The sequence below is a fragment of the Octodon degus genome, unplaced genomic scaffold, assembly GCF_000260255.1.
Source record: "Octodon degus isolate 3935 unplaced genomic scaffold, OctDeg1.0 scaffold00127, whole genome shotgun sequence".
Taxonomy (NCBI): Eukaryota; Metazoa; Chordata; class Mammalia; order Rodentia; family Octodontidae; genus Octodon; species Octodon degus.
The window spans coordinates 3012912-3033641 of NW_004524703.1; the positions used below are offsets into that span (position 1 = coordinate 3012912).

Below are 20730 nucleotides of genomic sequence, written 5' to 3' on the forward strand. Positions count from 1 at the left end.
AAACTTGGAGGGACAGACAGGCTTGCTGGTGAGACCCACTGCTCACTGCTGTCCTGAGGTCTGAAGAGAGACTGTGCACATGAAGGGTTCCGCATGGCCGAGCACAGGTGACACAGGGGAGAAACAGCAGAATTGGGTGGACAGGTGTGACTTACCTGCCCAGAAAGCGGGCTGAGTGTGGGGTCAGGGAGCAGGCAGGGTAGCAGCAGCAGCAGCAGCAGCAGCAGCAGCAGCAGCAGCAGCAGCAGCAGCAGCAGCACAGGAGAGGCTGAAGCATAAGGTGAGGGAGAAGGGTGGCAGTAGGGGACAGGAAACAGCTGTGCACATCTGGTATTCAAAGACACATACTCTGAATCTGGAAGGTTTTCTCTTGTTTACTTGCTGGCTGGATGACTTAAAGCTCCTACAAGGTGGACAGTTTAAATAGTTGGCCCAAAGTTACAAGGAAAAGAGGGTACAGGGATCTCCCAGTCTAATCTTATATTCTGTGAGTGGAATTACTCAAGGTCAAGCAAGTCCTAAAATAGTAAATGGAAAACTCCAGAAATGAACGCTGTATACATAAGCTTTAAATTGCATGCTGCTATTATGATCAGCAGCGTAAGTAGCTTGATAAAATCTTGTGTTACTCTGCTCTCGGAATGGGATCCCCCCTTGTCCAGTGGAGTCATGCTGCAGCCCCCACCTCAACTGTCCCTGCATAGCCAGTTCAGTCAGCAGATTGACTACAGTGGGTACCATGGGCTTTGTTTCCAAGTGACCCTTGTTGTAGCTAATCATGGCCCCAAAAGTTCAAGTTGATGCTGGCAATTGGCATATGGCAAAGAGAAGCCATAAAATGCTTCCTCTAAGTGAAAAGGTAAAAGTTTCCCACTTAAGAGAAGACAACAACATGCAGAGATTACTAAGAGGACAATGACCCAACAGGGTGAGAGCACACACTCACACAACTTTATTATAGTATATTGTTATAATTGTTCCATTTTGGATTGGCAAGACAGCTCAGCAGATTAAGCACCTGCTTAGGCAAGTGCAGGGACTGGGGTTTGATCCCCTGGACCATATGCCACACTGGTCCCATCCCCAGGATTGCCACTAAGACCAGGAATACACCTGTAATTCCAGTGCTGGGGAGGCTAAAAATGGGAGGATCACTATGAGTCTGAGCTGCATAGTGAGACCCTGTACCAAACAAATACTTGCTCTATTTCATTATGAGTTACCAGTCTTTTTATCTTATTGTGCATTTATAATTGAGCTATGATAGGTATATATGTACATAGGGTTTGGGACTATCTATAGTCTCTTGGGGACTTGGGGCATATTGCCTGCAGATAGGGCTCTGCACTGTGGCCACAGGCTCAGCTTCCCCACTGATCATTACAAAGAGAAAAAAAAAAAATGGCTTTTCTGAACACCTGGTTCTAGCAAACATCTGGTCTAATTTTTCCCAGTATGTCCTAATCCTATAGTAGGTAAGAATAACAAACAATTTTTTAGAAAAATCAAAGTTTGCTATTTCATTCTTTTCTGAGGGGTGAAAAATGACCCTATGAGGGATGAAGTCAGAATAATTAATGGAGACTTTGAATCCCAGAGGCTGCCACGCCCTCCTTTGCGACCTGCCAGGATGCAGCGCTGTGGACTACAGAATCTGGGCTCATGTCCATCTCTGCTTTCCCTAGGCAGAAATGCCATCCTGAGACACTGTCAATGAACCGTGAGAAATCCTTCAGCTTCTCTGGGATGAAGTGGGTGCAGCCTATGCCAAGCTGAGGAGTCAGGAGGTAACCATGAGAGACCACATAATCCTGGCCTGTGTTGGAAAAGGATCCCCAGAGATGGACCCTTGGCATCTGTGTCCTACAGCCAGTCCTAGCTTTTCATTCTGACTGCAGGCCACATAACCCACCAGATACCTCATTCCGGGAGTAGGCCTCAGTGGGGCACAGCAGGGTGGGGCTTCACACCTCGCAGTGCTGAGCAGGAAGGTACTTGGCACAGTGTTGGCCACATGCGGGCCGGGCCTCACAAAAAGCTGAGTTCTTAATTCCAGGAAGGTTTCAAGCGCTAATAAATTCAGTCAGATGGAGGACACCCCAGGGAAACTGTCCAGTCATCAGGAAAGAGACGTTTTTAAATATATTCATAGAGGGTGAGGAAAGTGACCCAGTTTATTAGAAGATTTTTTAAAAAATCCTTTTGTGTAAAAAAATCATTTCAAAGTTACTTTCCGTTTCAGTTTGCCTATCCAGTAGGAAAGCCATAAAAAGAATGAGACTAAGCTCTTGAAACCTGAAGAAATTCTGAGCAACAAGGAGGTAGCAGGTTTGTTCACCAAGAAATCCAGACCAAGATACAAAGAATTCATTTCTTTTCACCCCAGTGCTGCTGCTTCTGCTCCACTGTCCCATCCGCCTCCTGCAATTTCCTGTAAGCGCACACTGGGGAGGAAGGCGCATTCTGAGGTAGAAGGGTGGAAGGGGCCTAAGGATTGTATTCAAGAGGCCTGAGCAGGCAGAGGCGGAAGCAGGGCCTGACGTGGCATTAATTTGAGTGCACATGCTTGTAGTGCTAACCAGGCCCAGAAGAGGAGCAAACCACTTAGGAAGCTTACTAAAATATGGTAAATTCTTGGGCACACCCCAGGCCCACAGCCTCAGCTCTGCTTAGTAGGACACAGGGCTTTGCAGTCAGCTCATTTGCTGGGGGAACTGGTACCATGATCTTCCGTGGATCAGAAAAGTGGGGTGCCTCTTCTTTCCCGGATGGGAACCTGTCCTTATTCTCTTTCTTAGAAGAGTGAAGGGTTTGGTTTCCTCACAAGCCCAGACCCTCCCTCTGCCCTCTTTTATCTGCATGGCACCCTGGCTTTGTCTGTCAGATTTTAACCTGCCATCTTAGAGAACCCAGAAGGGTTGGGAAGTGCTGCCAGAGTTGGCAGGGGGGACAGGTGAGCAGAGGCCACAAGTCCAGGTGAGGGAGGGAAGCATGGACCCCGAGTAGCACTTTTCTCTCCTCCATGGTGACCTGCTGGCCTCCTGATATGGGGTCTGAACTGTCCACATGTCTGGCTTTGGGAAGGTCACTTGACATTCCAGAGTCAGAGTCAGAGCTCAGTCCTGAACCCTGCTTTCACTGCAGACAGCATGGCCGGGCCTCAGAATCCGTGTTGCCTAGAACCTATGTTCACACCAACTGAAATGGCCTTGGGTGCATGGATCGGTGGTGCCCTGCAGAGCTTGGGAACACAGGGGTCAGGTGCGATTGCTCTCTCAGGAAGGTCCCAGAGAAGGAGGGAGGGGAGAGGTGGGGAGGAAGAGGAATGACGGCCAGGCACAGGTCTAGGGCAGCTGGGAGGGAGCACTGCCATGTGAGCCAAGGCTGGGTGGCAGCATGGGACAGACCAGTTCCCACGGTGGGCAGTCCAGAGAGGCACGCTCCACATACACACAGAGCAGGAGGAGTCCGTGGATCCGGAAACAGTGGCAGCAGCAGCGGAGGGCTCTACAAGGCAGCTGCAAATCTTGTTCTTCAGGCAGCATGGAGACAATGGATTCCAAGACGCATTCATTGAGCCTGCGAGGCGCCACCCCTGACCTAGCTGCTCCTTCTTGGTCATCTGCTTCACAAGCCTGCAGGTTGCCTTGAGCAATCAGCCTCTGGACCCAGCCCTTCCTGCAGCCGCCTTGCCTTGCTGCCTCATGAGACCCAGAGGAGATTCACAGGGGCCAGTTTTCTACTTGACAGAAAATGACAGGGAAGGCTGGTGGCCACTGGTTGCCCTCCTTTTTCCATAAACATATAATCCTCAAAATACACTTTCCACATCACTCCCACCTGCATGAGACAATGTTCTAGCAACAGGACACAGCAGGAGTAGCCTGTGGGAAGTTCCAGGAGGCCACCCAGGTCTTCATTCTCCCTGTCATTTTCTCTGAGGCAGAAGAACAAGAAGTCCCCAGGATGGTGGCAGAAAAGCAGAGGATAAAAAGGACACCAGTTCTTCAGGCAGGGTGCCACAATCCAAACTGCACATTTTCTGAGCAACTGAGAAAAGGTGTGATCGGTCTCCACATGCACAGGGAGGAGAAGCTATCAGCGCTAATCCTCACCAGATTACTTAGCTAAATTTTTGAACTTTTATCCTAAGCTTAAACAACCATTCTTGATCTAAAGTGGACAATTGGCAGGGCGTCCAACGTGACTCAGTTTACCTCTAACCTTGAGGCTTGTGAACTTCCTATGATGATTAAAAACTTATCATCACCTTCATTCCCAGTACCATGCCTTGGGTAGAAGTAGAAGCATGCCACCTGCTGCTCTAGGCTTGGGAACACAGGGCAGGACACACCCCCAAGGCTAACACAAGGTCCTGCTGGGTTTTTCAGGACAGTGGCTCCCAAATCCAGCTGCATCTCCAATTCAGAAGCTGGAAGAAATTCCAGTATCCAGATCCCTGCACAGCTCTTCAGAATCTGCCCTCGTCCACCCAGAATGGCTCCTCAGATAGTGTGTGTGGGCACTGAGGTACCTTGATGTAGTACCGGATGAGGACCCTGCGCAGGTCAAACACCTGCAGCATGGTGGCTGCGTTGTTGTCGATGATGCTGTAGCCCTCCAGGATGTACTGTGTGCGGGTGACCTCCCAGGTGAGCCAGCGGAGGTGAAAGGCAGCATTGCAGGAGAGCAGGTGCGGCAGGTGCCCAGGCTGGCAGCAGCAGCAGCCTCTGTCTTCCTCGTCGCCCTCCATGATGGCTTCCACTTCCCTCTGCTGGCAGTAGGTTCCTGCCAGGAATGACAGGATGGGAGTTAGAAGAGAGGTCGTGCTAGAGCTGTCCCTTGCCATGACTTCACATAGCCTTCATCAGGGGGTCAAGGAGACCATCTAGGAATGAGGACACGTATCTTGTCTTAGCTCCAAGTGTTCCCCGCAATCACAATTGTAAGGACCGTCTACTCATTCATAGTCATTCTGATTCTCATGTCCTGCCCACATTTTGTATTCCGAAGGCATGTGCTCAAGGTAGTCATGGACAAGGTGAACTGAAGGATGCTGACAGCCCTGACCTGTAGGTTATACCTGAGCAGTCAGAAGGCTAATGGCATGCTGGCAGGTGGAGATGCCGAGAGCAGCCAGGTGTGCACTGCAGTGCCTTCCAGGTGGGGGCCTCCAAGGAGATGCCACTGCCAAGCTAGAAGCACACGCACCTGACGCTCACTGTGGGCACAGGGTGAGGCATGAGCTGGTGCCTGCCAGGGCCTTCCCTGCAGAAGCAGGGGAAGCAGTGGGTATGGGCAGCCTTTGGAAAGGGATACTACGCCTCCTTCAGTGTTTTCATCAAAGACTTAAAAGGAAACAAGATGCTCATGACAGGAGGTTATTGCTGTGGCCTTGAAGGCAGAACTGTGATCTAAAATGAACTTAGTGGGCAGAATCTAGTATGCTACAATTTGACAGGAATAAAGGGAAATTCCTGCACAGAGTATAAAAAACCCAATCATACAGTTTATTAATATATAGTCCTACAGGGGCTGGGGAGATAGCTAAGAGGTCTAAGTGCCTGCCTGGCAAGCTCAAAGACTCGGGTTTGATCTTCAGTACTGCATGCTGTGCCGGCGCCATGCCGTGCAAACCAGGTGTGGTGGCACATGCCTGGGATCCCAGCACTAGGGAGGCTGAGACAGGAGGATCACTATGCATCTGAGCTGTGTAGCAAGACCCTGTATTGAATAAATAATTTCATATATATATATATATATATATATATATATATAGTATGTATATGTGGCAAAAGTTGGATGATTCTACTGATTTTTTATTTTTTTTCACAGTACTGGGGATTGAACTCAGGGTCTTCACACTAGGCTGTATCTCAGTCCTTTTGTATTCTGAGAGAGGGGCTCACTAAGTTGACCACACTGGGTTTGAACTTGTGATCTTCCCTCTGGGATGACAGTTCTGCACAACCACACCCAGCCTAATATCACTATTCTATGAACCCAAAGTATGAGGCAGAAGAACCATGTAGAATACAGAGAACATCAGACAAATGGTGGTTTTGTCAAGGTACAGCCGGGACTCTTCCCTTGGCCACTACCCACAAAGCATCACTACTGCCACCAAACAAAGCCAGATGATCTGGCCTACACTTTCTAAATTTTTCTCCACTAGTGAGTGGATTAGTACTCATTTGAATGTGATTATAATGACACATTAAGAAATCTACAGGGTTTTGGAAGCTCAATGTTATATTTCTGAAGACTGACTGGAAAAGTTGCGACTTTCCAGAAGAGCGACTGTAGAGGCAATGGTGATCACCACGTGACCATCTGCAGAGTTCTCAGGGGCCCCTGAGCAGATGTGCTCTGAAGTTCCAGAGGGCGTCTCATGACTCGCAGCAGGAAGTCTGGAGGCAGAGTGCATCGTAAGAAGGACCATTTAGCAGCTGGATGCTCACTCAGGAGATGACATCCCCGCGAGTGGGGATGAGAAGGTCAGGAGCTGCTGCCAGGGGGACAGAAACCACAGTTGCAACAGCTGTGAGTGCACCTCGAAAGCCAGGAGGGACGGCAGGCTCTGGGCAGCCTTCGCTGCTAGAGGTAAAGTGCCTGCACATTGTTCGGGATGGCTGAGCTCTAAGCATGCTGTTTAACACAAGGAGAAACAAGACCAAAGAGGAATTTAAAGAGATGAATAAATCAGAGTTCCTAAGGGTAGTAGCTTGGGGTAGTAGAAATAAAAGGTAGGTGTCAGGATGAGAATAGCTCAACAAAATAGTCGAAGGCCAGAAAATACAAGAGATGACAGCAAGTAGCAGGACGGAAAGTGGATGCAGGACTGCTCAAGACTTCATTTTGAAAGAGGCCTGCATCATGGAATTATTTGTTGAAAGTAACTACTTAAATATGTTTAATTTAGTTTAAAATTTTTATGGAAATATGGTGTTATCTGAATGCCAACATGGAAGACTATTATTTTGGGGGAGGCAGTAGTTAGCACACAGAGTTTGAGAAAAGGCGGTATGTTCTCGCTGCCCGCCTTGTTCAAAGTATTTACGTAGCCCACGCTTGTTTCCTCACCTGCAAAATGGGTCCTTGTGAGAATGAAATAAAACAGCACATGGAAAATGATGAGGAACCACCAGTGACAGATGTCGGTGGTCTTTACTAATATTTGTTTTTAATAGACCATAGCTCCGTCAGTGCAATGTGTGCACGCGTGGAGGGACAGTCAGAAGCCAGCACCTGTCGGCACGCCCACTCCTGCCTGTGTTCACCACAGGCTTTTCTGGGATCCCATGTCACTGTTCACAGTGGTCACACCTGCTGGCTCCATGAGGGAATGAAAGACTATGGAAATGGAACGGAGTCAAGGAGGGATTCTGACTTAGCCTGCTGTAAACACAGGGCTTAGGCACGCTACTGAGAAAATCCACGGCAGATCCGACGTGGGGGCAGAGAAGGAAAGGCTACATCAGATGACCTGAGCAAAGTTAGTGCACCAGGGATGTGAACTACTGTGTACACACTGTACTGTTAGGACAAGGCAGTGAAAGGGGAGATCAGGAAAGGGAGGCAGGCAGATGCCATGACATTAGAAGTGAGACGGTGTCGGTCTAATCCTGGACCTTAGCACCCCATTTTTCTCTAAGACTTTGCTGATGAGGTCTGAGCTGAAAGCATTCGTTCTTAAACATTTCAGAGCTCTCTCAGCTCATCTGGAATGTAAACCCCTGCTTTTCTCTGGGAGAGGTGCGCAGAATGCAGGGCTGGGCTGTGAACAGGAGCCACGTGGACCACAGACCACAGGGCCACCAAAGCAAGCAGCGGCCACCGCGCCAGGACTGAGAAGCCTGGGCACTCAGGGAACTGTCTGAGCTGCCGGGGCTCCTTCCTTGTCCCTCACTCACTCAACTTACATCTTCAACTCCATTTTCCTTCTTATACACCCCCTTTTGCAGTCACCTTGGGTTTCAAGAAGGGCAGGTCTTGTTGACAGAGACCTTTATGACAAGGGACCACACTACTTAAAGCCTGGGAAAACTTCACAGAACATCTCCCCCACCCCACGTAAGTGTCTAGGGCTGTTCTTGTTATCTCACCATGGGATCAAGCCACTCTGTCAAGCAATAGTGGCTTTCCCAGCCCCTGGCAGAACCAGCTGTGAGATAACACCAACCAGACCACAGAGCTGACTAAGATTACTTAGGCTGCCAGCTATGCAAGCCCCTCAGCTATGCAGACTTTCAAGCTTTGCCTTGGCTCCCCTTTTCTATAAAGCCCTAAAGTTCCTGTCAGCCTCTCAAGAAAAGACCTTGTGACTATTTACATCTATCCTTTCTCCAGGGCGGCCCTAGAGATGAAAGCTCTTTTTCCGCCTTTCATCACTGCTCATCCCTTTGACTAGCTTTTTGGGACAAGTGGACTGTTAGGACTTCTGGAGCCAAAGCTTTGCCCTCAGACTCTGGTGGATCCTCCGCCCACAGGGACACACCAATGATATGAGTTTGCTGCAAGCTAACAATCTCATCTACAAAAAAGCATCTAATGGCGGAAATAAGGTAGTTTCCAGAAACAAGTGACACAAGGAAGAAGCATGATGGGGGATTTTCACTTGAGATCAGTACAATGACATTCCTAAAGAAAGGTCTGAAGTTTGTTCTTAGTTTTCCCATTCTTCATTCTTCCATCCCACTCTCACATTTATCACATTGGGCTGAAAGCCAGGGACTTTTTTCTTTTTCCTAATCAACCAGGCGGGTTGTATGTGTGAAAGTGTGTGTATGCATGCATGCATGCATGCATGGTGTGTGTGTGTGTGTGTGTGTGTGTGTGTGTGTGCCCATGCACATGTGCATGCCTGTCTCCAGGTCTGTGTGCAATGGACACTTGCTCTTCAGCCCTCTCTGTGACACATGGAGCTAGCGAAGCAGCACGCAGGAGCAACGGGCTTCTCTATGCTGGTGAAATGCAGCTGAGAAAGTTCGCCATGAAAGGCGCTCCTGGTTGGCAGAGATCTCATGACTGCCTATGGCTTAGCTGGGGCGACTCCGATAATCTGTGCTCAGGAAGGAGGCTCACACTCAGGGTCACACAGTGAAAAACACAAGAATGTCGATGCACTGACTTTGCTGATGAATGCAAGTCAAGACCCATATTCTAAGCATGGAGCAGAGCAAAGTATCTCAGAAGGGCATACTGAAGGTCAAGGCCCAGGGTGCTGTGGAACCTCCAGCAGTGTTGGCTGCGATGCAGCTGACCAGGCTGTCTGTGCATGGTGTTTCCACTGAGACTGGATCTTGGCATCTTCCATGTGGCTGTGTTCACTTGCTCCAACACAGCGGAGAGAAAGAAAACATTCAATTAATCATGTTTGTTATGACTTTTCAGAGAATCTCCAGTCTTTCAGATCTGAGAGATGCAAATGACTAATTAAAGGTCTGGAAACTTCTCTTCTGAACTGAATGTGTCTGGCAAGTCCCAGTGAGCACTTGTGCTGTGGCCAGTCCTCTCCTGGCCAGCTGAACTCTTTCTCCTTTTCTTTGCAAAAGACCTGCATTGTTCCCTGTGAGCTCCAATGGTCAGGGCCTTCTCTCTCGGGGAGGCAGCCAGGAAAGAATGAAGTCTATCTGAGAAGGTATCCACATTGTGAAAGCAAACAAGAAAATGTGTGCGAGAACCAGGGATAAGAAGAGTACAATGAGGACAGAAATGACATGAAGGTCATGCTGCATTCTGTGATAGCCAGTATCACAGATTTAGCTTGGGCTCTCCAGCACAGTGAGAAGGCAAACTTAGATGCTTTCTTGGGTCCTTCAGATGCAAACAAAGTAATTTCTTGGAAGGATCATTGCTATTTCTACAAAAGACACCAGAGATGCTGTCTCCAAAATTCTGGTAAAAAGGACGCTGTGATACAGTAACAGAACCCTTAATAGATGCATTCAAATCGTTACATGGCTTGGACAAATCCAAGGCTTATTGGCTGATTTAAGTATTTCCTGTGCGGCATGACAGGTCAAAGTTCAATGAAGCCAATGGCTTTCTGGGGTGCTCACACTATCCAGCCAGCTTAGGTATGTGGTTCTCCAGGTGTCTGGTGTCATTAGGGGCAGACATTAGAAGCTCCTGCACACTGGGAGAACTTCCAGCCTTCCAGAAAGCCCTTCAGACAGGGGATTTTTATTGTTGAGTGAAAGCTTCCCCTCAAATTCATGTGTTGAACCTTGGTGCCTTCTCCAAGCTGGTGCTGGAGACAGGGTTTGGGGGAGATGATTTGGTCATGAAGGTGGAGTCCTGGAGAATGGGATTAGTGTTTTATAGAAAGAAACACAAGGTAGTTTGCTTACTTTCTCTCCTTCTGTGGAAGGATATAGTAAGGAGATATAATCTGAAAACTGGAAATAGGTTTTCACAAGACACCAAATCTGTACTTGACCTTGGACTGTCTATCCTCCTGAACAGAACACAGTATTGGTGGTTGAGCCACCCAGTTTATGGCATGCTTGTGAAATAAATTCTGAAATAAATTCTCTCCTACTAGTTCTGACAAGTACTGTGCAGTGAGTGGCGGGGCTTTTAATGTAGCCTCCTCAACAACCACAGGATGACCGCTACTTCCAGCCACTTATGGCTGGCTGTATAGATGCACCTTCTTTACAATTGGACAAGCTGAAGATGAGGCTGATGTTTTCTCGAGAAAGCTGAAAGCCAAAGGAAATGATTACACAAATGGAAGACCCAACAACAAAACAACCAAATCTTCCCCATTCCAAATGAACCTATGGCAGGTGCCTTTCCAGATCAGAACCCTGGGCCAGAGGACAGGATCCATCAAGGGGCCTTGGAGGGCTCAAACCAACGAGAGCACAACAGATGTAAACCTCATGCCTGTAGGCAACAGATAACAAGATGTTTGTTATCAGTACATGTCTGAATGTCCCCCAAACCCTCAGGTAATGGGGCAGGCTTCTAGAGTTTGTGATTGACTCATAGTCTAATGCTGGGATTATGAGGGTGAGTGCTACATCCATATGGTACACTTGTTATGGTGTACGTGCTGTCAGTCCCTTAATAAATCCTGTCCTCTGGCCTAGTATTCTGAGCTAGGAAGGCACCTGCCATAGGTTCATTTGGAATAAGGGAGTTGCTTTTGTTCTTGTTGTTGCTATTATGGTATACTCATTATTTTTACAGTTTGTTGTTCTGGTATATTTGCACAGGTGGGAAGCCTGCATACAGTCTAAGGGAGGGAAAGAGGCTTGTTTCCGCCCGTCTCCTTTTTTGTTTTCACTGCCTTCCACCACTATGCACTGCTGTCCTCTGCCATATGCCACTCCACCTCGGAGCCAATTGACTGTGGACCGAAACCTCCACAAACTGTGAGCTAAAGGAACTTTTTCTTTGTTTACTCTGAGTGTCAGGTATTTTGTCTCAGCACCAAGAGAAAAGCAACCAAGACAATGTTCAAGTCCCAAGAAAACACAAAGAAGAAAGCTGTACTCTCCTCCACAGCCTCCGAGATTAAGAGGGGCCAATGAGTGACAGGGACAGCAGCTACCCATTGGCTCATTTCTGATGTCAAGGGATGGGGACAAGAGCTATGGTATGGGCTGTCTACCAGCTCCCCCTCCCCCTGACACTAATCCCCTGGGACAGAATTCCAGACCATGAGATGAAAAGAACATTCGTCCTCTGAACCAGCCATCTGCTGTGGGAGGACGTCCTCATATTAGGTACCTCTAATCAGATTTAATTCTGAGAAGAAATAACAATTGTATGAATTTTTTTTCTGTATTGGGACAGAGTCTACAGGGTCTAACGGGCTCACTACGTAGATCAGACTCAGAGTGAGCCTTCTGTTTTCAGCCTCCCAAGCGCTGGGGTTACAGGCATGCACCACCATGCCCAGTCTCAATGGCCAGCTCAGGGCACTCCAGGAATAGGGCCGGCAATTATATGAATTTTACAAAGGCTGTGCACGTGACAAAGTGACAGGCAACATCATACTGAGTGGAGAGAAGGTGAATGTATTTCCTCTAAGGTCTGGAACAAGACAAGGCTACCTACGCTCACTGCTCATGCTCAGTACAGTACCAGAAAACTGCCTCCACAATTAGATAAGAGAAAAAAATTAGAGTTATACAACTAGGAAGAGAGGATGTCAACATACCTTGTTTGTAGATGATATGATTTGCATGTAGAAAAAGCTAAAGTTTACATTAAAAAACTATTAGAGATGATAAAAAAAATTCAACACATTTTTCAGACCTCAAAATTAACATAAAAATCAGAAGCATTTTCATGCACCTATAACAAATTTGCTGAGAAAGCAATTATGAAAACAAGCCCATTCGCAATAGCTACAAAAATATGCTGAAATAAATTTAACCAAGAAAGTGAAAGGCTTCTACAGTGAAAATTACAAAGTACTGATGAAATTAAACACACACACACACACACACACACACACACACACACTTCCCATGTTCATAGTTTGGAAGAATTAATACAGTTAAAAATATCCATACAAGTGAAAATATATAGTGAATGTTTAAATTTTAAAGAACTTAAGACAGTAAAAGATACATTGCCACTCCTACACCTCAGAATATTCCTCTTCACTTTGATCACGCTTATCCCATTGTTCTTTCCACTTTCTAAAGCATTTCTGGAAGTCTTCTCTTTTGAATATCTTTGTAAGGTATAGTAAAAAAATACACTAAAAGCTGTCACCGGAAGCCATGCAATGGAAAGGCAGGTTTATAACAACATTACTGTGTATCCTCATCCACCTTCTTCACTGGATCTGGCACTGCATGACTTTTGGCTGTTCCCCAAAGTCAAAATGACCACAAAAGGTAAATGTTTTGAGTTGATTCAGGACACTGGGACATCCATGACAATGCAACCTCAGACACTCATAAAAACATTTCTGCACAGCGAAGGAAACAGTCAACACAGACAACCTAAAGAATGGGGAGAAATATTGCCAACTATTCGGCCGACAAGTTTAACCATCCAGACTACATAAGGAACTTGAACAGCTGAAAACCAAGCTCATGTGATCCATTTAAAATGGGCAAACAATCGGGACAGTTACTGAAAGATGAAAGTTAAGTCACCAAAAATTACATGAAAAATTTCTCAATGATCATGAGCCATCATGGAAATGCAAATCAAAACTAAAATAAAACATTATCTCATCCCAGTCAAATGGCTATTATAAGAAAAAAAACAACCCAAAATAACAAATGCTGGTGAGTATGTAGAGAGAAAAAGAATCCTCATTCACTGTTGATGGAAATGAAAATGAGTACATCCATTATGAAAATGGTATGATGGTTCCTTAAAAAAAACTAAATACAGATTTTCTGTAAGACTATCTCACTCCTAGGTATGTACCCAAAGAAAAGAAGCTAGCGTATGTGATTGTTAGCTGTCAGCTTGACTTGAGTATGAACCACTGAGAAGATTAGGAAAGCTGTGGGTGCATCTGTGGATGACTGACATGTGGGCCCCAAACCGAAGAGGAGAGACCTACCCCAGGCCTGGTAGACCTGGTGGTGCCAGTAGGCTCGTAGCCCAGGTAGAACTCAAAGGGCAGGAAGAAGGAAGGGCTTGCTTGCTGTTCTTTGGAGGAGCTCCAGCCTTCGCCATTGCCTATGGACATTTGCCTCCAGGGCCCTCTTCGCCCGCCAATGCAGATCCTTCCCATTCCCACACAGACCCATATCAAACACTGCAGAGGGCTCTGGGCCTCCACTTGGATGCTTTGGCCTTCCAGAATGCAGACAGGCATTTTGCATTCCTCCACCCCTGATTCCACAAGTGGCCCCTGGAAGCCTCCTTAGTGAACCCTTTGCATAATCATGTGTCTATGCCTACGTGTCCCTCTAACACAGCACGTGAAGATATCTGCATACCTACATTGGCTGCAGCACTTCTCAAAATAGCTAACTTGTGGAATCAGCTTAGGTGCCCTTCAGGGGATGAGTAAGGAAAGAAAATGTGGAATATGTGCACCATAAAATATTATTTGGTCATAAAGAATAAAATTCTGTTATTTGCAGAAAAATGGATTGAACTGGAGGACACTACACTGAGTGAAATAGGTGAGACTGCTGAAGACACGTTCAGTGGGTTCCTTCTCATCCATGGACACCAAAAGCTATTGCCTTGAATGTGAAATAGAAATTACGAGGGATTAGTAAGGGTTGGGGGAGCAGGCCCATGAAGGGAGGCCGGATGGATCAGTGTGACTGTAGGAGTGTGTCATCACACTAAACCCCATTAGCATGTGCAGTCAATGCATATTGATCAAAATGAAATAAAATATTTAAAACTATATTTCAAAGAACTTCAATGTTCCTTAAGATTGTCCAATAGGGATAAAATTCTATAAAGACAATATTTTTTTTTTTAAAAAATCGTGTTTCTATCCATTTACTTATAAAGTAGTGTGCTTAAATTTTTTTTAGAATTTTAAACAATAAATTATTTAGAATCTTAAGCAATAGTCTCCAGGGAAAGGCAAGGATGGTGTTATTTAATTATCTGAGCAGAACAAGGAACAGCCCTTCTCTGATTGTTGGTGGTTTCATTCTGATTCTGAAGATTGATATTTCCAGCAGAAGCAAAGATGTCCTTGGGGCTGGGGAGATAGCTCAGTAGAATAAGTGCTTGCCTGGCAAGCATAAGGGCCTGAGTTCAATCCCCGGTTCTGGAAAAATAAAAAGATGTCCTTTCTAGGATTGCGGTTTCCTCCTGATTGCAGGAGGCAGAAAGGCCGAGCCTCTCCCCTGAAGACTAGGATCACCACCAGCCCCCAGCCTCCTCCCCACCCTGGGGGCCACATGCTGTCTTTGCTGCCGTCCCACACAGTTGTGTTAGGACACTCCCTACCTCGCAGTCATTGAAATCTACTGGATAGTCATCCTTTTTAAGTGAACCCAATCTAAATTTGGGGAAACTAATGCCAAGCGCACAGCAACCAGAGGTCACAGAGTGGAAATGAAACGAGGGTCGGCTCTGCGAGATGCAGAAGGGGCTCAGTTCTGCGCGGCCTCGGGAGCAGTGTCTGCATCCGCTGCTCCTAATCCATCAGCAGTGCTGGACCCACTTGTCATGTCTTTTGAGCATGACCTTAGAATCAAGGAGAAGTACACTGGACTCGTGGGCAGTACAGAAAAAAAAAAGTATGTTAGAATGATTTACAACTTGTTTGCTGTTGCAAGCTAGCAGAGGTTCTTTTATTATAGCAATTTTGTATCCCGTAGAGCCTCAATTTGCTTTAAGATCCGCTCAGAGGAATAAAATGTTTCCTGTGAGCTGTTTGACAAACTGCATTTTAAATGTGGTGTAATAACTTTAAATAAAACAGCATTGTTTTTCTCGGTATTTTATTTCACAGCACCATCTATTTGTGTGACACTGATCCACTTAAAAAGCCACGTCTCATACACCAACCTGGTTATGCAGATGTACTTGGCCCTCTGGAAATGAGGACACTGGTTCTCAGAAGACGTTTACCCAATGGAAGGGTCTAGTTCTTAGAATTTAAAATTAGTATTTTTCTTTTATCACAAAAGCAAAAGCTTCCTGAATTACTTTTTTTCTTTACCAGCCTGTATGAAAAAATATGAAACTGATCAAACAATTCAGTACACACCATCAGTTGAGGGACTACAAATGATGAAATATGGAATGCTGTCCTTATCTCTGTGGATAATGAGATTTCTTCTGCCCCTGCTCACTGACAGATGAGAAACCCTGAAGCGCTCAGCTCTGCACACAGGAGCTGGGGCTGCCTTATTTATATTTATTTCCTTTTTGTGTCATCTTCATGTCCTCTCACTGGCTCCTTTTGCATGTGGAACGTTAGGATGTGCAGACTCTGATGATGTTTGCAAGAAAGCCCTTTTCTTCCCAGACTTGCTAATTGAGACCAGCACGCCTGTCTGTGTCTTTCTCACTAAAGGGTCAAATAATTCGAAATGAAGAAAAATATGTGTTTTACAATTCTGACTGGAGAACATATTATTTTATGGCTAAAGTTTGGAACCAAGAGATAGAACAGATTATGCTGGCTCTGTAGACACAAGAATTAAGGACTCAGAAAAGATCTCAAGATTGCCACAGAGAAGAGAGAACTTGAGTTTCAAGGTTAGTGGGACAGCTGTGAGCTTTCAGCCTTTAAGAAATGGTTTGGGTCTGATTAGCTTTCGATAAGATTAGCTTACACAGATATTTCCAAGTGTCCCTGCAGGCCAGCGATTAGGAGGTGCTAGCCGAGCTATGAGATGCCTGATAACACTGCACGCAGACAGGAGCATCAATCTTGGCTTCTGATACTTTCCAGACCCTATAGAATGTGACAACTTGCCTTGTGTTCAGTGTCCTGTGCCAGAGGTTCCATGGTAGCCATGGCAGTCATTCGCTCAGGAAGCTGAGCTGCTGCAGCGTCCCGTGAAGGTGGGGACATTTAGGAATATTTAGAAATGAATTCTGGTAAAACTAACTTGCAATTTTTAAATTTAAACATATAAATAGATGTTCAAAAAATGGCCATTTTCTCTGCCATATTCTTTCCTTATTTAACCAGCTTCCTTCCCTTCCTTCTTTCCTCCCTACCCCCTTCCTCCCTCCCTCCCTTCATTCCTCTTTCCCTTCCCTTCTTTCTTCCAATTTGACTCTTCCTTTCCCTCCCTCATTCCCACAGTGCTAACTCAAGACTTCAATGACCAAATGGCTTATTTTCTCTAAATATCAGCCTTGAACCCTGCTCTCCAACAACTGCCTCCTATGTTTGCAGTTCATTTCCTCTAATATTTCAGGTTTAATGAGCCATGTCCCTTTCCTGGCCCACAATTCACTGGGCCCATCACTGGGGTCTGCTTCCCACCTCCTTTATGCCTTTGCTTGGCTCCCTCTTCAGCCCGCACTCCGTGACCAGGCAGTGTCATAATGGTCACAGTCACACTCATGCACACATCCTCAGTTGCCTGTCCTGAACCAGCTGGCTCAAGTGCACACCTGGTGACTCCAACACTGTCCTGTGCTCACTGTGACTGAGAGACAGCCACACAGTCCTCCTAACAGGTCTCTCTCCAAACTCACCATCAGTAGCCTAGCTAAGGGCCTCTCATGATGTTCAGCATTCACACCGTACTTCCTCAAGTTATAATTGAGGAAGTTATTCTCCTGTCTTACATTGTGTCCCTAATGCCCCTGTTGGCCTGCACTTGCACCCTACCTCTCCCTTCTGTCCTGTTACTGTGGTGACATGTACCTGCATCCTGACCTCCCTTCTGGGCTTCTGCACTTGCCTTCAGAGCAAGCCTTCCTCTTTCTCTGTCAGAAATCCCTTGCTCTGCTTCTCTTCTGCAATCCCACAGTCCCATCCCTAGCAAGGGACTGTGCTTGGGCACGTTGCCCTCCTCTGTCTTATATCGTAGGGCTGGAAAGCATAGTTGTTTGACCTCTTTCCTGGCACCAGCTGTGGTCCTAAGCCCTTAGAGTCCACCAGCAGCATCTGCTCCAACTTCAGCGGGGAGGACAAGCTCACCACCCCACCGGCAGGTTACGTGGCGGCAGCATCTTGTACCTTCTGGACTGATGGTCGGCCACAACTGAATGGAGTGTGGCTATTACATCAGATCCCTGCTGGAGAAACCTGGGCTGCGAGAGGCCAAGTCAGTTGGGATGATCTGTTAAAGATCCTTATAAAAAGTGGATTTTTTCCCCAACTAATGCAATGCTTTGTTGAGAAGTTTGTGCAAGGGATGTAAGAAATTGTATCCCGAATATCTGTTGTCTTTTAAGGCAAACAAATACAATAGCACGGATTTCAAACAAATACCAATGAAAAAGAATGAAGAAAAAATAGAATGGTCAAGTAGACTGAAAAATTCTTGGGGGGAGAGAGAGAGAGAGACAGAGAGAGAGAGAGAGAGAGAGAGAGAGAGAGAGAGAGAGAGAGAGATTGTTACTCAGCTCTGCTGCAAGTACTTGGAGGATTTGGGAAGCACCTTCATCTCCTTGGGTTTGCCCTGTGTATTTGGCTAGGGAGAAGAAAGATGGCCCTGTGCTTCTCTGAAATAGCTGTCACTGCCACAGGTGTGTGCTCTCTCCTGAGCCTAGGGTTCAGAGGCCTAAGAGTTTCATCCATGTCTTTTTATTTTTACCTCTTTCCTCCTCCCTCCCTCCCTTCCTCTCTCCTTCCCCCCTTTCTTCCTCCCTTCCTCCTTCCCTCCCTCCCTCTTTCCCTCCCTCCTCCCCTCTCTTTCTCCCTCTCTCCTCCCTCCCTCCCTTCTTTCCTCCCTCCCTCCCTCCCTCCCTCCAGTGAATTGCCTTCCCTCTCTATGTACCAGTCTCAAACCTCTTCTTCAGGCAAATTCCCAAGACGCCTATGCTGTTGTTGGCGGCACACTGACTCTGCACTGATTCATAGTGTCTTCATAGACACAGCCACGCCACCAGCAGAGGCCATCTAGCTGGCTAGGGGAGAGCAGGAATGTCCTGAACAGATAACCAGCTCTCACTTTTTCATCTTTCTGTGTATGTCTACTTGAGTGACACTGTGCTGAGATTTATAACCCCACAGATTCCATTTCTTCTGAAAACCCTTGAACTTGTGTTCCTCACCCTGTTGGCCTCCTGACTTACTTAAGTTAAAGTGATGACTGACGTGTCAGCCCTGAAAGACTCCCTGGTTTGGTGGATGCAAGCAGTATTTGTGAACCAAAAAGCAACAAGGGAACTTCGGTCCTGATTTCTTAGGTTAACAAGAATTTATTTTTATTCTGGGTACATGGGCCAAAATGAATAGAATAGGAATGCAGAGACACAAGGTCAAGGGAGGGGGAAACCAGGGAGTTCACCCGATCTCCAGGGACAGGAGCATTCATTGTCCAGGCCTGTGCTGTGGGCCTCGCGAGGGCAGTGCTTGGACCCACTGTGCAGATGAGGCCTTTCTCCAGCTGCAGTGGGACTGTGGACAGGGCACTTGTCCAGTAACCACCAACCCTGCTTTGCCAACCTAGTCAACAAGGCTGTGCCCTTTGACATATTGTCCCCTAGGCCTTTTTCATGAGTATGGTACCTAGAGTTGCTTTCTGTGTCTTGTGGCTCAGATTCCTGTTGACAAGAAGGACTGCTTTCAAGGGAAAAAGGACAGTTTCTTCCCTGTGGGCTGTGGACAGCTGGCCTTACTCCATGTATGTCCTTCACTTCTAGAATAGGAGCTAGGGCTGGGGTGTGGCTCAGAGGCAGAGCACTTGCCTGGCACATGACAGGCCCTGCGCTTGCTCACCAGCACAGATTTTTAAAAAGGAAGAGGGTGAAGAGCCGGAGCCTCAGTGCTTGCACATGAATGGCTCCTGTGCCCACTGCCAGCCCCCCACATAGACTGTAGGAGACACACCAACTCATCTGTTCGTTGACTGCCCCAGGCTGTACAGAAGTTAAATTTATCCAAAGTAAAGAGTTTTATATGGGAAAATAGAAAATTCAAAAACAAAAGTGAAATGTAGAGAAAGAAAACTTAGTACAGTACTCAACAAGGCAAAAAAAAAAAAAAAAAAAAAGGAGACACTCCCTGGGAACACCACGGTCTGTGTTGCAAAGAAATCTAAGTGATATAGTCCCTGCAGGGCAGCCAGGATTCCTGCAGCAAAGCTCAGACGCACGCTCTTTCAACGTTCCTAGGTTCCAAAGGATGCCCTGAGCTAAGGAGCAGCTCTGTGTGAGGGCCTGTGCGACAGGGCCGACAGCATCAGCAAGTTTTCTCAATGCTGCCATTGTGCTAGGATGATCTTACAGCCAGGACACCTCTGCCATCTTGGCTGGAGGAAGAAGAACCAAGAAACCACAACCGAGTGGGCTCGCAGGCAGCCCCGCCTTGCAGCACCACAGCCCATGCTGGGTAAACCATCCATCTCTTTCTGTGTCATGCCCAGTGACGTCTCAGGAGTCTGCAATGTTGCTGCCTCTCTGCCACCACATCGCAGTGCAATCTGGCAGGGCCACTTTCTCTACCTCCTGAATCCACAGGGTCCTTGGGAATGACTCTGACCACTAGCACATGGCAGAGGTGGCCCTGCAACTGACGGGCGAGGCCTTAAGAAAACTGGTAGTGTTCCTTCTGGAACCCAACACCACTGGGCTTCACTAGCAGTGAGGACATTTAGTCCAGCTCCCTGGAGAAGCCTGGATGGCTTACTTAGAAACCTGAATCTCTTGCAGGCAGGTTTATCTGACAGCTGAATGCAGCGCATCCAGGAGCTGCAGCATAACTGGTAAGCACTCAAAGTAAGAGCACGGCAGTGTCCCCTAAGGCCATGGATTCTGCAGTGGCTCCTTACACCCCAAGTGACACCTGACAGGAGCGAAGACCGTAACATGTACTAGGGCAGATAAGGAAGGAACCCTATCTGTCACAAACGTCTTCTACAAACTTCTAAAATCTAATTCATTTCAAACCCTTTAAACTCACAGATGGAGTAAGTTTGCTAATAAGGCTGAAAACAGTGAGGAACTTGTCTTAGAAACCATACTCATGAGTCCGGGAGACACCTCAAAGGCACAGCACCTGCCTGGCAAGCTCAAGGTCCTGAGTTTGATCCCTGGTGCCAAAAAAAGAGAAGGGGCCTGGGAGATGGTTCAGTAGAATAAGTGCTTGCCTGCAAGCTCAAGGGCCTGAGTTCAATCCCTGGTTCTGCAAAAAAA

At 46.8% G+C, this 20730-nt stretch overlaps 1 protein-coding gene across 1 annotated transcript in view; it reads right to left on the reverse strand.

Moving 5' to 3' along the window:
- Positions 1-20730, reverse strand: part of Pcnx2 (pecanex homolog 2) — a 213213-nt gene that overhangs the window by 26807 nt on the left and 165676 nt on the right. The window contains 1 exon segment of the mRNA XM_012516813.2: positions 4535-4788. Coding sequence (XP_012372267.1) covers positions 4535-4788 — 254 coding nt within the window.